Genomic DNA, 15,984 nt, shown 5'->3' with positions numbered 1-15,984 from the left:
CGGAATGTCAGGATCCTGGGCCAAAGACGGCGGGGGCTTTGGTTGTATTCTGGACTTCCTCATCAATAAAGGCTGTAAACTCCGTAGTCCACGGCTTGATTCCACCGGCGCCGCGGGACTCTCCCACAGCTCAGCGAATCTACTGAATGGCCCTGCTTCGGAGGGAGGGGACGGAGTCTGTGGCGACCCAGACGAGGCTGGAACTCTAAGAGGCTGGGTGGGCTTTGGCCAATGGGTGCAAGGGATCGAGAGACAGGCGGGGCTTTTCTCGGCCAATAGGCGGGCGCGCCCTCGTTGCCGCTCTATGCCGCTCCGCCCTGGCTCGCTGGTCCCAGAAGGCGCCGGGTTTCCCAAGATGGCGGCCGACGTGTCCGTTACTCACCAGCCCCCGCTGAGCCCGGAGGCTGGGACCGAGGTTGAAGCCAGCGATGCCGCGGAGCACCGGGCACCCGAAGAAGAGCTGCCGCCACTAGATCCAGAAGAGATCCGGAAACGCCTGGAACACACCGAGCGCCAGTTCCGTAACCGCCGCAAGATACTGATCCGAGGCCTCCCGGGGGACGTGACCAACCAGGTATGGGGGGGGGCTGTGTGGGAGCGTGGCGGGAAATACCACCGTGCGCGTGCGCGGGGGGAACCAGGCGACACCAATGCCGGCGTAGGCAGAGGGGCATCGGCGGGGGCGTCCAAGCGCAGGAGCCTCGCGGGGTCGGAAGAGACCAAGAATGAGATGTGGGGGGACCGTGATGAAGGGAGAAACCAACTTTGAATTGGGGAGGATGTTGCTAGGGGCGACCACAGGCTTGGGCGAAACTAAGTGATTGAAAGGGGCGGGGAACGTTAGTGGGCGGGCAATTTTAGCCTTTATGGGAGATTGTGAATGGGCCACCGGATTGTGAGGTGCCGTTTGTTCAAATTGTGCTTTCCCCCTCCCCCTCCTCCACCGGGGGGTGGGATCTCATATCCAGAAGTTTCAGGGTTACAGCATGCCCTACCATATCACGCATTTATTCATGACTCTAAGAGGTAGATCCGGAAGTTGTAGCAGCCTTCCCTAAAAGGCTCAGGATTGTTTTGGGAAAATGAGGTCTACTGCCATCATCTTTCTACAGGAAAGGGGGGACCTGTGTTCTGTGGCGCTCCTCTTGGCTAATCTTCCTACTAGGAGTGCCCTTTTCTAGGGCAGTGTTCCCCAATGCTCTTTGGACCCAGGGAAGGGCTTTTGGTACCGCCGTGCCCTATGGGAGTGGAGGAGATTGCATCGGTTCATTCTTCCTGCTGCTGAGAATCTGTGTTCTCTGACCCACAAACATACCTGCCACTGGCCCTTCTTGCCCACTGATGGGCACATGACAAGTGGGGTCCCAAGAGTGTTAGGAGGGCTTGATCTGAAACAGACCTGGAGCAGATGCCACCGTGCCTTGTCTGGTTTGTTTCTAGAGCTGATGCTCCTCCTTGCGCCCTCCATGTTTCAGCTGGGAACACACTGTCCCTCTTATAAAGTGTACAGTGTATCTGGCACAAGCAGGCCTCTAGCCTTGCCCTTGAAGCTGGCTTGTGAGAAGGTGTCCCTGTCAACAAGAGAGAAATGGCAGGCTCATGTACCTAAGCTTATTAGGTACATGAGCTCCCTGGTCAGGTACCCCTGGGTAGCATTCCCATTGCTGCCCTGACCAACTACACATGTTTCTTTACCTCTTTGAGCCTCAGTTTCCCCACATACAAGATGGGTTTGTTAATACTTAACTATAGAGTTGCAGAAAGAGTCAGCTTACAAGTGGAGGTTCAGACAGGTTCAACAATTCCCCTGAAGGTGCACACTCTGTGTTGTGTTATTGGCATGGAATCTGCAGCCAGGCTCTTATACCAGCTCTGCTGGGGATGGGCTGAATGCTCCTGAGCAAATAATGTTGTTGAACCTCAGTTTCCTCATTTGTAAAATGCCGGTGGTAATTCAAGGTGGTATCAGGTTGTTTCCTTCAGTCCCTAGTGACTCCCTGTCCTCTGATTTCTGTCTCCACAGGAAGTACACAACCTACTCAGCGACTATGAGCTCAAGTACTGTTTTGTGGACAAATACAAAGGGACAGGTTTGTGGGGAAGTGGGGTGGGCCAGGGCAGAAAGAGACAGTGTCTGAAGATGAGAGGGTCCTGGCTCAGCATCTCCTCTCCTAACTTTGGTTCCAGTACCATTTCCAAGGCTAGTGCAGCATTAGCACTAGTCTGTCCCTTGTCCCAAGGTGCCCATTTTAGGGCAGACTTGATGTTCTCCTCTGTGTTTTCTAACTAGACACCTGGGCTTAGGGCTCACCCTCTTCCCACACTACGTGCCCCAGCAAGTAGTCACCCAGGCCTGTTCTCCTTTCAGCCCTCTATTCTCTTGGCTTCTGTTTTATGTCCCTCTCCATAGCCTCTCTGCTTCCATGATTTTAGCCTGCCACCTGCTTCCTTCAGGGACCCAACTCCAGTCTCCTTGCAAATCTGATTTTTTTTTTTTCTTCCCCAAAACCTGCCTAAGGCCTTTCTGGCACTGCCTTGCAAAAATGTGCACCAGCCTCTCCACTTCCTCAAGCACACATAAGGTTCTGGGCTGTTCCCTTTGCTACTGTTCTTAGCTGTCCTCTTTTCCATCCAGGCTGCACCCAGGTGGGGTTGGGCCGTTCCCTGGAAAGGGGGACAGGTCTTGTCAGCCTTGGCCTCCTGTGTGAAAGGCCTCTGGTGAACTTGTCCTGCCAGGATTGTGCTAGGTGTTAGACCCCACAGAGCCTTCACTGACAAACTGCAAGTTGGGTGAGAAGGTGCCTTTTGGAGATCTCCTACCTGACAGACTAGGGTAGTAGTTAAAATTCTTGGGCCCTGCAGGCAAACAGACCACAAGTTTGAATTCTGGTCTGTCCTCACTCTGGCTATAAGCAATGACAAGTGATGTGTCAGCATTTGTGTCTGGCATATACGAGATGCTAAGTAAATAGCCATGGGGACAAGTCAGATAGTTTCTGATTACCTAGTGCATTTGCTCCTCAGTATCTGCAGAAGATTGTTTCCAGGACCCCCCTTGAATATACCTAAATCTGAGGATGCTCAAGTCTAGTATATAAAATGGTGTAGTATTTGTCCTAACAGGTACAATTTTATTCTTTTTTTTTTTTTTTTTTTTGTGGTGCTGGGGATTTGAACCCAGGGCCTTGTGCTTGTGAGGCAAGCACTCTACCAACTGAGCTATATCCCCAGCCAAAATGGTGTAGTCTTTGTATGTAACTTATGCACATCGTGTATCTTAATCATTTCTAGATGACTTATACCTAATACAGTGTAAATGGTATACAGATAGTTGTTATACTTCATTGTTTAGGGAACAACAAAGAAGTCTGTTGTTTAGGACAGACACAAATGTCCCTATATTTTCAATCCACGGTTGGTTGAATTTACAGATGTGTAACCTGTGGCTATAGGGAGTGAGTGTGGGGATCAGATGTTGAGTGACACTTTTAACTCATGCAGTCTTTCAGCAAATACTTTTTCAGCATCTTCTATATGCTGGATGCCAGGGACACAGCTGTGAACCAAACAGAGATGATCTAGTCTGGGAAGAAGGATATCATTTGACAGCTTCAATCCTGAAGGTGAAATGGTCTTGGGACCAAAAGCAGTAGGAAGGATGCTGTGTGAGCACAGAACCAGGATCATAGAAGTAATCAGGGTGACTTCATCAGGAAGTGATATTTGGCTTAGATCAAGGTGGATTGGGCTTAACCAGGTAAGAGGTGAGGGGCTGTCTTCCATAAATTAGGGAATAGCAGCTGCAGAGGCCCCAGGTGCAGTGCGCCTGGTAAGGTCCAGGAGGCAGTAACGAGGTGCAAAAGGTCAACTAGGCCATAAGGGTGGTGGCGCATGCCTGTAATCCCAGTCTCAGGAAGTGGAGACAGGAGGATTGCAAGTTCAAGGCCAGCCTCAGCCACTTAACAAGGCCCTAAGCAACTTAGTGATACCCTATCTCAAAATAAAAAGGGCCAGGGCCAGGGATGTGGGTCAGTGATAAAATGTCCCTGGTGTTAGACCTCATGGAGCCTTCCAAAAAAAGGGGAAAAAAAAGACACTGCAGTGGGTCGTGGCACCATTTGAGTACCTTTTGGAACAACGTTTCTTGTGACTGCTAGGTGGATTGATAATTTGGAATGGCAGGTGACTGAGGGGCATTTGGTGGCCTTAAATGGTGGCAAATGAGGGATGCAGAATGGACCTCTGGAGCTTGACCACCTAGGTTCATTTTATTTATTTTTGTTTTTTAGAAACAGGGTCTCATTATGTTGCTCAGGCTGCCCCTGAACTGCTGGGCTCAAGCAGTCCTCCTGACTCAGCCTCCTGAGTAGCTGGCAACACAGGCATGCAGCACCGTGCTTGGCTGACCACCTGGGTTTAAAGCCATGGGTTCTCTACTGGAGCAGGGTGCCTGTTTCCTCTGTAGCAGACATGTGGTTGTGAGGATTAAGTTATTCCCATTTGACATATGAAAAAGCTCAGCCCACTTTGGATGTAGGGCTTAAACCCAGACTCCACAGACCATGTCCTTCACTACTACTCTCATTATCACCCAAGTGTCCCACTAAGTTCCTAGGACAGATCCAGGAGCAGCTGGTGAACACTGCTATAGATTGTGAGCAGGTGTAGGGGTGACCTGAGGGCCTGGTTGGCTAACTTGAACTCACCTGTATAAACTGCTCAACTCTGGATTAGCTGGGGCCTGAGATGTCTGGTGGCTTCATTCTGAAGTCAGATCTGGTTTAGACAGCGTGGAGTTGGGGGCAGGCCCTCAGGGGCCCCGGCTGACCTGTGCCCCCACTGCTCTGCAGCCTTTGTGACTCTGCTGAATGGGGAGCAGGCCGAAGCCGCCATTAGTGCTTTTCATCAGAGCCGCCTGCGGGAGCGCGAGCTGTCGGTGCAGCTGCAGCCCACGGATGCCCTGCTGTGTGTGGCCAACCTGCCTCCTAGCCTCACACAGGCGCAGTTTGAGGAGCTGGTGCGGCCCTTTGGCAGCCTGGAGCGCTGCTTCCTGGTCTACAGTGAGCGCACTGGCCACTCCAAGGGCTATGGCTTTGCGGAGTACATGAAGAAGGACTCCGCTGCCCGTGCCAAGTCGGACCTGCTGGGCAAGCCGCTGGGCCCCCGCACACTGTATGTGCACTGGACAGATGCTGGGCAGCTAACACCTGCCCTACTCCACTCCCGCTGCCTCTGTGTTGACCGCCTGCCACCAGGCTTCAGTGACGTGGATGCTCTGCGTCGGGCGTTGTCCGCAGTCCACACACCCACCTTCTGCCAGGTGAGTCTGGGACCCATTGCAGGAGACTCTGGGGAGCAGGTGCCAGCCCAGAGTACCTATGAAGGGTCCTTTGGAGTCAGCTACTTCTCTAATCTGGATCCCTTTTCAGTGAAGCAGTAGCCACACAACTTTGAATGGGATTCTTGGAAGAGGAGCTGGTGCAGTGGGTGAGAACCTGGATGGGACTGGAGGGCTGGGATGTGAATCCCATGCCACTGCACACCTCCATTGGGTCCTCTTCCTGTCAGAGGCAGGTGAAGCTGCCTTTAGAATTGCTGATCTTGATTGAGCCCTACTAACTTCATCAGTCACTCATACATGTACCAGATGTTTATTGAGTGCCAAATGGGGCCCAGCAGGGTCTCTCAGGAGGATCCTGCAGTCTTGAGGTCAGAGAGTCAGGCTTGGTCAGATTCCAGCCCCACTTTGAACCCTGGGCAGGTCACTCACTGTCAGTGGCTCAGTTTCATTGGGTTGGCAGATTCCTGTTTGTTCAAGTCACACATGCCAGGCACTTCTGTGTGTGTCCCTTGCCCTATGTCAGGCACAGTAGGGTAAGAACAGACCAGGGCAAGCTCTTTGAGAGTCTCCAGAAGTCTTCGCCACAGATGGCCAAGGGGCTATTCCTTTAGCACTTTTCATGCAATTACTGTCCGGTAACAACACAAAGAAACAGGTTTCATTCCCATTTTCAGGACACTGAGGCACAGAGGCAATAAAGTGATAAAACCCACAGTTATATAGCCAGAATCTGGCAGTGTCAGGATCCATGTTGTAGCATGGCTCCAGAGTCCTGGGTCGGTCAGAAGCCAGCATGTGGATGTTTCTGGTTTCAGAACTCAGCACTGCAGCCTTGCGTGTGTTCAGTGCTCTCGTGTAAAGGAAGCATCGGTGCCTCGTTTAACCCAGGCATCCGTGGGAACCTGTTTCCTTGTACGCTCATTATTCATTTATCTGCTACCTTCTGTTGCACACCTATGTGCTGGGCTCTATGTGGAGCTGAAAAAAGACTAGTTAGCTCAGTGACCTCATTCTTTTGTGTGGAGGCTAAGGACTGTAGGGGTCATGGCCAGCTAGAGGTCTTCTCCCTGAGCCTCAGTTTACCCATCTTGGAATTAGGCAAGTAGTGCTCTGGTTTTTGTTAGTATGTTTCTTGAAATGGGGTCTCATCTGTGTTTCCCAGGATGACTTTGAACCCCTAGAACCACATGATCCTCCCATTTCAGCCTGCCAAGTATCTGGGACTACATGCATCAGCCCCCATATGCATCTTAGTAGTTCTTTAAGTAGAGTATTGTGAACAGCTCCTCATTTATTCCTTCATTAACACATTTAATCATGCTTTTTTAAAAACTTTTTTTAGTTGTCAATGAACCTTTATTTTATTTTGTTTTTTGTGGTGCTGAGAATTGAACCCAGTGCTTCACACATGCTAGGCAAGTGCTCTACACTGAGCTACAATCCAAGCCCTAATTCATTTATTTTTATTTTTATCTTTTGGTTTGGGGATTGAACCCAGGGCCTTGCATATTCTAAATAAGCTGTCTACCACTGAGCTACACACACACACACACACACACACACACACACACACCAGTCCTTCACCAGGTATGTATTTAGAATGCCTGCTGTGTGCCAAGCATTGAGGTAACCACCTCTGAGCAGCTCACATTCATGTAGGGGTCCTGAATGAAGGATGGGCTGGGAGTCAGGCAGGTCAGGGTACGTGCCTTAGATCCCATGTTGAGAAACCGTGTTGTCCTTTGACCCTCTGAGTCTCTGGAAGATAGGCATAATTATGAGAACATGTGTGTTGGGCCTCTGCATTGGACCTGACCAGGGGTGAAGCTGAAGTCCTCTCTGAAGTTGAGCTGAAGCCAGCACTCGCTGCTTGGGCACTCAGCAAGTGCTGGGCCCTGGTCTGACAACCTTCCATAGCATCAAAACCGCGCTGCCTGGAACGGGAGACTTCCTCTGCCGCTTGTTGAGCACCTTGTTTAATGCGTATAATGATTCCATCAGGTGTGTCTGGTTGCTGGTCTCATTTTACAGATGAGAAAACCAGGGACAAGGATGTGCATGTGCTATGACCTGCCAGGGTCAGCCAGCCAGTAAGAGACAGGCTGCAGCTGACCTGGGGCCCACACTCTTAGCTAGGCAAGGTACAATGCCAGATGCCAAGCTATGAATTTGTTGTCCTAGTGGGGAGCATTTGTTTTCTACACAGTCAAGAACATCTAATAAGTCCACAGAAATTCACTCCAGTGCATTTTGCCATTTATTCACGGACAGATTTACACCTCTTAATTGCCTTATTTGATTACAGAATTGCTTTATTCCAGGCACAGTGGCACAAGCCTGTAATCCTGGGAAGCTGAGGCAGAAGGATGGCAAGTTCAAAGCCAGCCTTAGCAACTTAGCAAGGTCCTAAGCAATTTAGTGAGACCCTGTCTCAAAATAAAACAGGGCAGGAGGGCTGGGGATATTACCCAGTGGTTAAGTGTTCCTGGGTTCAATCCCCAATACCCAAAAAAAAGTTCCTCTAAAACATTTGCTATATCAGGTGTGTGTGTGTGTGTAGAATTTGCTATAGAAATACATAAAGCAGGATCTTGGGCTCAATGTGATTCAGCATTTGCAAGACCCTGGGTTCCATCCCTGGCACAGTAAAAAAAAAATATATATATATATATATATATATATATATATATATTTTTTTTTTTTTTTTTTTACTATAAAACAAAGCAGGTATCACAAGACCTTAAATATGGGAAAGACTTTTCTGCTTACTTATTTTGTGAACAGGCAGTCTAGTCATAATTAAAAATTCAACACATCCTGAAAGGCCAGTGGCAAAGATTCTCTCCTAGCCCCCAGCACTTTCTCTGGCTGATCCTACCCACACCAATTTGTCTCCTTCTACCGAGATTGTACAGAGTAAGCATACCAAATCTGACCTTCTGAAATAAACACTCAAATCTGAAACTTTTTTTTCTTTTAAATGAGGTCTCACTATGTTGTCCAGGCTGGCCTTCAACTCCTGGCCTCCAGTGATCGTCTGACCTCAACCTTCTGATTACCTGTGACTGTGGACACATGCCACTATGCCCAGCCCCAAAACTTTTTGAGCACTGACTGACATGGTGCTCAAAAAGTCAGATTTTGGATTTTTACATTAAGGATACTCAGTCTATAAAGTCCATGCAAACATTCCAAAATCTAAAAAACTCCAAAATCTCAAACACATGGTCCCAAGCATTTCCAGGAAGGGATATTCAGCCTGTATTATGTGCATTTCAAAATGGGTATACACATTTGTGCTTTTCCTTTTTCTTACCCCCAGAATTGCCATTCCTGGTTTGGTTTGGTTTCTGCGCTTTGATTTTGTCTCTGATATCTTTCTGTGTTTGGATACAAGCTCTTTCCTTCTCCTTCTGTGCCATATAACATTTTAGGGACATTGGATTGGTCTCAATCCTTGACACTGTCATCTGTGAGTCACTTAGGATATGGAGGTACAACACTATTTCTTGAGACAGGCTTTGCCACGCTAGGGAGCCAGTCTGGCTGCCTCTGATCCCAGCTTTGACTTGGTGGCCTAGACATTAGTCCCACCCTCTCTGAGCCTCAGTTTCCTCATCTGCGAAGGGCAGGCATTGGCCTCTGCAGTGCAGTGACAAACACCAGTAACTCCCCAGGCTGTAAGTGTGCAGGGAGGTCCCTCCGTGACTGACACTTAGAGACTGCACACTTACAGACTGGGGGGCCACTGGTGCCAGTCACCACTGGGCTGGGTGTACTCACAGCATCTGCTTCCTCTGGAGCAGAATCTACCTATAGTTTTAGCACCCAAAATACCCTGAAAACCTGGAGACTGGTTCCCTGAGTTTGTGGCAGATCCACTTGGCAACAAAGCCAGTGGGGTCACCTGTGGTCTCTATTTTAGCCTTGCTGCAAAGCAGTTGTGTCTTTGGGGTCCAGGGAGCTACCCTAGAACCCTGCAGGGGTGACTGGTATGTGATATACACCATGTGCAGTATTTGAACATCCTAATCTCCAAGTCTCAATCCTGGAATATATCTGAACCCAGGTTTCTAGAGAAAGGAATTTGGGCCTCTAGAACCAAAGGACTGCTGTCAAAGGGAACTGAGAGATGTCCCTATTCTATGTGTGTACCTCTATGCTGGCTGAGTGACCACCTTAACCCAGTCAGCCTCGAACCCCAGCTTAGAGGCACCTGTCTCATCCAAGGATCCAAGGGTATGTGCTCAAGAAGTTTTTTTTTTTTTTTTTTTTTTTTTTTTTCAGTTGTAGATGGACACAATACCTTTCTTTTTTGAAATTTTGTTTATTTTTAAAAATTTTATTCTAATTAGTTATACATGACAGTAGCCTTTCTTTTATTTTTATGTGGTGCTGAGGATGGAACCCAGTGCCTCCCATTTGCTAGGCAAGTGCTCTACCACTGAGCCACAGCCCCAGTCCTAGCCCTTTGAGAATCTTAATCAGAGTCCCTCCCCGTGGCATTGCATGAGGCCCCTAGGATCTGACCTATGTGAGGCAAGTCCTCGATCTACCCTCCTTGGGCCTGCTGATCTTTCTGGAACTCAGTTGCCTCTGAAAAATGGATCTGAGAGCACCTCAAGAGCCATTGTAAAGATTAGATGAGCTGACAACACAGGACCAGGACGTGGGACAGTTCCTGGCACTAAGTCTGCCCTCTCTGAGGGCTTGATGTCACGATTGGGAGCAGTATCTGGTCCCTGCTGTCACTTCACATGAGGGATGGCACTCAGGGTCGTGTGGTCACTGCACCCCAGTGCTCATGACCACCTTCTCCACAGCTGGCGTGTGGCCAGGACGGGCAGCTGAAGGGCTTTGCAGTGCTGGAGTACGAGACAGCTGAGATGGCAGAGGCAGCACAACAGAGGGCAGATGGCCTGGCCCTGGGGGGCAGCCACTTGCGGGTCTCCTTCTGCGCCCCAGGGCCTCCTGGCCGCAGCATGCTGGCTGCACTCATCGCTGCCCAGGCCACGGTGAGCGTGTTGGAGGGGTAGTGCCCCAGGGTGGGCACGGGGACCTCCCTCAAGACATCTGGGCCCTTGGGGGCTGCCCACTGTGGCTGGCAGTGCTCTTAGCCACCTGTGTTCCCCTCTATAGGCCCTCAATCGTGGCAAGGGGCTCCTGCCTGAGCCAAACATCCTACAGCTGCTGAACAACCTGGGCCCATCTGCCTCCCTTCAGCTGCTGCTCAACCCCCTGCTCCACGGCAGCACAGGGGGCAAGCAGGGTAAGGGGGCCAGGCAGGGTCACCAGACACGCAGCAGGGCCTGTAGCCTTGTCCCTCCCACCCCACGTCCACAAGTCTCAGTGACACAAGCTCCTCCAGCAGAAACAGGCTGAGGGTGGGGGTAACTGGGGAACTGGTGCCATTCACAGCTGGAGGCGACCAGGTAGTGTTCCTTTCAGGGGATCAGGTCCTGCGGCTGGGCGGTGGGGGTGGGGCGGGAGGGCTGTCCCTCCCTGGGGCAGATCCTGCCTTTCTGGGCCCTTCTTCGGCACATCAGATGCCCTCTGAGAGCCTCAGTTTCCTGCCCTCCTCAGCACTCTTGAGGGATGTTGAATGTAGTGGGGACAAGGGGTTGTCTAGCCAGGACTACTACCCAGCTTCCTGCATCTCCCCAGGCCTCCTGGGCGCCCCCCCAGCCATGCCACTGCTCAGCGGGCCTGCCCTGTCCACAGCACTGCTGCAGCTTGCCCTGCAGACCCAGAACCAGAAGGTAACTATTCCACTGTGGGCATCGGGATACCCCACACTGAGCAGCCCCTTGGCTTCCCCTTTCCAGCACCTCGTGTGCTGCCAGTGGTCTGTCAGCGGAGTTGTGGGATAGCTGCCTTTGTTGTGTCCCTGAGGCCCAGGATGACCAGCCTCTTCATCCCTCAGGACAGGGTTTGCCCTTTTCTCACTCTGCGGGGGACAAATGGCCTTGATAGCCAAGAGCAGGTCAGGCTATACCTGGACACACCCATTTACAACCTGAATTTGGGTGTGGCTACAAAAACCACCTACTGCAGCAGGTTGTGCATAGTCATCCTGCTTCTGGGGAAGAACTTCCAGGCCTCATCCTGCCCCCCAGGTCCCCTTGCAGATGCACATAATATACAGACCAAACACAACTCCGCTGGCTTAGTGTACTGGGGTGTATTCAGTGATGTGGCTATGTCTGGGGGTAAGTGACATTGAATTTGTGGGTTTGGACCATTGTGTGACTAGAGTGACTTTTGTGACTGTCACATATGTGACTGGTCGACACTATCGGTGATCATCCGCAAGGGGTCTGGGTACCTACGGACTGTCGCTGTATATGTGTCTGGTAGTACTGGAGAGCTTGGGGTTCTAGGCCCTAACATGAAAGTATTCCCTGTCATTGGCTCTGGGCTGGAGTCTGGGTGTGCTGGGTGTTGTGACCAAGACTCTGAATGACACCTGTCTGCTACCCAGGTCACCCTGTCTCCAGCTGTCTCTGCTCTGTTCCTAGAAGCCTGGGATCCTGGGAGACTCACCCCTGGGCACCCTTCAGCCAGGGGCCCAGCCCACCAACCCCCTCCTTGGAGAGCTGTCTGCAGGTAACACGGACCCCACCTACCCTCTGGGGTATGGTCTCCATTTTCCTTTCCCAGCTCTCTTCCTTCCTGGGAATTGTCAATTCCCAGCTGTGTGACCTTAGGCAAGAGACCCAGCCTTTTTGGATTTCAGTGTCCTGGTCTGTCAGTTGGGTAGCCCACCTTACAGGGGAGCCAGGCCCATCCTAGAGGTTAATGTCTTAAGAGGCCTTTGGTCAGTGTCCAGATATTGGGTGATGTTGCCTCTTGGCCTCTGGGCTCTGGTCCAGGCAGGGCCCTAGGGCCCAGGGAAGAGGGGTCCTTCTGGGCTGGGCCACTGGCTGACACCCTCCCTCTCTCTGTAGGAGGGGGCCTGCCCTCGGAGCTGCCACCCCGGCGAGGGAAGCCACCACCCCTGCTACCACCACTGCTGGGCCCCTCTGGGGGTGACCGGGAGACCATGGGCCTAGGTCCCCCAGCAGCCCAGCTTACTCCACCCCCTGCCCCTGTGGGACTCCGTGGCACAGGCCTCAGAGGCCTCCAGAAGGACAGTGGGCCCCTGCCGACGCCCCCCGGGGTAAGGCTCCTCCCTGCACACGGCATCATTCCAGCCTCGTGCCTTGCAGCATCCCCTCTGCTTGGGACCTTGCGAATCTAGCCCTCCTGTCACAGGTCTCGCTACTGGGGGAGCCCCCCAAGGACTACCGGATCCCCTTGAATCCGTACCTGAACCTACACAGCCTGCTCCCGGCCAGCAACCTAGCGGGTAAGGAGGCCCGTAGCTGGGGAGGCGCCGGGAGAGGCCGCCGCCCAACTGAGGGCCCCCTGCCCAATCACCCCACCCCTGGTGGAGGCGGAGGTGGCAGCAAAGCCTTCCAGCTCAAGTCCCGCCTGCTCAGCCCTCTCGCCAGCACCCGACTACCCCCTGAACCAGGGCTGCCCGACAGCTATGGCTTTGACTACCCCTCGGTGAGTACCTGGCTGCCTGGGATCAACCATCCCTGAGGACCAGCCTCCATGGTCCCTTGTCCCCTGAAAGCAGGTCATTCTCCAAATGGATACAAGTTGAACATCCCTAATCCCAAAATCCCAAATCTGAAAAGTTCTAAATTTGAAAACTTTTTGAGCACTGACGTGCCAATACAAGAACATTCCATACCTGACCTCGTGTGGAGGGCCACTGCCAAAATACAGGCATGTTAAACATACATGTAAAATGACCTTCAGGCTATGTGTATTAAGTATATATGAAACATAAATTTCTTGTTTAGACTTGGGTCCCATCTCTAGATATTTCATCCTATATATATATAGATATTCCAAAATCTGAGAGTCCAAAATCCAAAACACTTCTGGTTCCTAACATTTCAGATAAGGGACACTCATATTACTGTATTTCTCTGGTATTAATTTTGTCAGACCAAGCATTAGGGAGACACCAGCGGTCTTGCTGGACATGATCCCTGCCCTTAAGTCTCCTGTTGCCTTTCCATTCCCAGGACCTGAGCAGTCTCACCCTGCATTTGTCTGTGTGTCTTTCCTGAGACCTTAGGTGATACTGTTCTTCTGTAGTTGAAGGGCTGAGTCCTATCTGTCTGTTATTTCTGCCTCCATTCTCTTTGATTCTTGTCCATATCAGATTCAGTCCTTCTGAGATGCCCTCCACGTCTTGATCAGAAATTGTAAACTAGCAACCTGTGTTATGTTTAACCCACACTGAATTAAAAAACAACAAAAAGCTAAATAAAAACTGCAAGAGATTCCTAGCTTGCCTAAAAAACTATGAACCTCTGATCCCCTTGGGTCTACACACCATAGCAGCTGTCCCTGGGACCAGTTAACACCTGCCCCCTGGGAACAACTACACGTGGTCTCACTTCGGCTGCCCAGCCCTCTCACAGGCCCTGCATGATGAGTTTGCCCCCTTCCTGGGGGTGGGCAGGAGGTGACTGGCAGACCCTGATCCTATGTGCTTCTGCTCCTTTCATTCAGGATATGGGGCCTCGGAGGCTCTTTTCTCACCCACGGGAGCCAGTCCTAGGGCCTCATGGACATAGCCGACACAAGGTGAGAGTCATGTTTCCATCCTACCCACCGGGTGTAGCAGTTAACAGGCTATCCCATTACTTAACAGCTGAGCACAGCTAACTCTTGTACTTTTGTTTTTTAAACTAGTGATTGAACCCATGGGAACTTTATCACTAAGTTGTATCCCCAACCCCTTTTTTTTGTGTGTGTCGACCCAAGTCTCTCTAGATTGCCTAGGCTGACCTTGAACTTTTGATCCTCTTGCCTTAGCCTCTTGAGTAGCTGGGATGGCAGGCATGTGCTACCATGCTCAGCAACATAGCAACTTTTATTTATTTATTTTTTTTGGTACTGGGGTTTGAACCAGAGTCACTTAACCACTGAGCTACATTACCAGTCCTTTTTATTTTTTATTTCAAGACAGGGTCTCACTAAGTTGCTTAGGGCTTTGCTTAGTTGCCAAGACTGGCTTTGAACTTGTGATCCTCCTGCCTTACCCTCCAGAGCTGCTGGGATTACAGGCCTGTGCCACCACACCCAGCAACATTTTCTTTTTTGAAATAGGGTCTCACTATGTTGCCAAGGCTGCTCTTGAACTCCTGGGCTCAAGTGGTCCCCCGTTTAAGCCTCTCAAGGAGCTGGGATTACAGCTGTCTGCCACTGTTCTGGCTGCAAAGTTGTTTTTTTTTTTTAATTTCTCACCATTCTGTGGGGCAGTGGGCAGTTTCATCCAATCACTTGGGAGCTCATCAGGGGCTCAGGGGTCCCCGCTGTCCTGCTCACATGTGTGGTAGTCAGTAGGCTGTTGAAGGGTGCTGAGCTGGGGCCGTCGATCTCTGATCCACATGGAGCTCATCCTCCCACAGGCCAGCCTGTGCTCACTCAAGTGGCTGTGGTCTCAGGGTTCCGTGAAGGACCAAGGGAGAGCAGGTCCCCATGTGCCAGCTTTCTTCATTCCTGTTGATCAAAGCTCATTATGGTGAAGCCCAGAGCCCTTTAAGAGGGGATCCTACAGTTGTCTTCATCACTCAACCAACCCCCTCTCTGCAGACGTCTCCCCCACCCAGTGGCTTCGGAGATCGGAGTGGTGGAGGTGGCGGGGGGCCCCTTTCTCACTTCTATTCGGGCTCGCCCACTTCCTACTTCACCAGCGGCCTGCAGGCTGGCCTCAAGCAGAGCCACCTCAGCAAGGTGAGGAGCCTCCCCAACCAAGGATAGGTCCTCAGGGACAACCAGGATGTTTGGGTTGGGGATATCTGCCTCCAGGGCTTTGTGACCCTTGATGCCTCAGCCAAGGTTGGGATGGTGGCAGGGGTCAGACTTGCTCAGGGAAAAGCAGAAAAAACCCACCGCCCTCTCCCCTGCACCTTTGTATTGAGTGCTAGACGTCTTGCCTTCCCTACTTCCTCTACCATAGGTCCGGGTAGCTGCTATTAGCCTCAGTTGACAGGAAGAAACTAAGACTCAGAACTTAGACCTTGTGGTATAAGTGGTGGATGCAAGACATGAACCAGAAATCTCTCACCCTTCCTCTGGCCACAGAGTGACCTTTCCTACTTCTCCCATTTCTCCAGGCAGTCAGCTCCTCCCCTCTGGGCTCCAGTGAAGGGCTCCTAGGCCTGGGCCCTGGGCCCAATGGCCACAGCCACCTCTTGAAGGTAGGGGCAGGGGCAGCGGGTGGGGATGTACTGGTCTGGGAAGTCCCAGCCCTTGGGCAGCCCCTGATCTGGTCCCCTCTGCCCTTTGTCTCCAGACCCCACTGGGCGGCCAGAAACGCAGCTTTGCTCACCTGCTCCCCTCACCTGAGCCCAGTCCGGAGGGTAGCTATGTGGGCCAACACTCCCAGGGCCTTGGTGGCCACTACGCAGATTCCTACCTGAAGAGGAAGAGGATTTTCTAAGGGGCCAGTACTAGAGATGCTCAAGGGCCTGCACCAAATCGCTTTTGGGTTTTCTGGTGTTTTGTTTTGTGTGTGTGTGTGTGTGTGTGTGTGTGTGTGTGTGTTTGTGGGTTTTTTTTTTCTTTTTTCTTTT

The 15,984-nt window shown here is 51.4% G+C and overlaps 1 protein-coding gene across 2 annotated transcripts; it reads left to right on the top strand.

Moving 5' to 3' along the window:
- The first annotated feature begins 4 nt into the window (after window positions 1–4).
- On the top strand, window positions 5–15,965 carry Raver1 (ribonucleoprotein, PTB binding 1). 2 transcript variants are annotated; one of them, XM_047530909.1, is made up of 13 exons: window positions 5–574; window positions 2,024–2,090; window positions 4,851–5,320; window positions 10,165–10,356; window positions 10,481–10,610; window positions 11,006–11,100; window positions 11,860–11,947; window positions 12,289–12,500; window positions 12,596–12,892; window positions 13,916–13,990; window positions 15,002–15,142; window positions 15,526–15,609; window positions 15,705–15,965. In XM_047530909.1, exons 1-13 carry the CDS (start codon window positions 5–7, stop codon window positions 15,849–15,851), a joined length of 2,568 nt encoding a protein of 855 aa, XP_047386865.1. In that variant the 3' UTR covers window positions 15,852–15,965. The 2 variants fall into 2 exon arrangements, with proteins under 2 accessions (XP_047386865.1, XP_047386866.1); XM_047530910.1 differs by lacking the exons at window positions 15,002–15,142; window positions 15,526–15,609; window positions 15,705–15,965 and adding an exon at window positions 14,818–14,970.
- The last annotated feature ends 19 nt before the right edge of the window (window positions 15,966–15,984 follow it).

The sequence above is a fragment of the Sciurus carolinensis genome, chromosome 17 (genome assembly GCF_902686445.1).
Source record: "Sciurus carolinensis chromosome 17, mSciCar1.2, whole genome shotgun sequence".
NCBI classification, from domain to species: domain Eukaryota; kingdom Metazoa; phylum Chordata; class Mammalia; order Rodentia; family Sciuridae; genus Sciurus; species Sciurus carolinensis.
This window is presented reverse-complemented; position numbering and strand designations above follow the sequence as displayed.

What these genes read in the sequence shown, in the direction of transcription:
- Raver1 (XM_047530909.1), top strand. Translation starts at nt 5, where the DNA reads ATGTCAGGATCCTGGGCCAAAGACGGCGGGGGCTTTGGTTGTATTCTG. An exon ending in AGCAGAGCCACCTCAGCAAG is followed by an intron (nt 15,143 to 15,525) that starts GTGAGGAGCCTC and finishes CCATTTCTCCAG; the next exon opens with GCAGTCAGCTCCTCCCCTCT. An exon ending in GCCACAGCCACCTCTTGAAG is followed by an intron (nt 15,610 to 15,704) that starts GTAGGGGCAGGG and finishes CTTTGTCTCCAG; the next exon opens with ACCCCACTGGGCGGCCAGAA.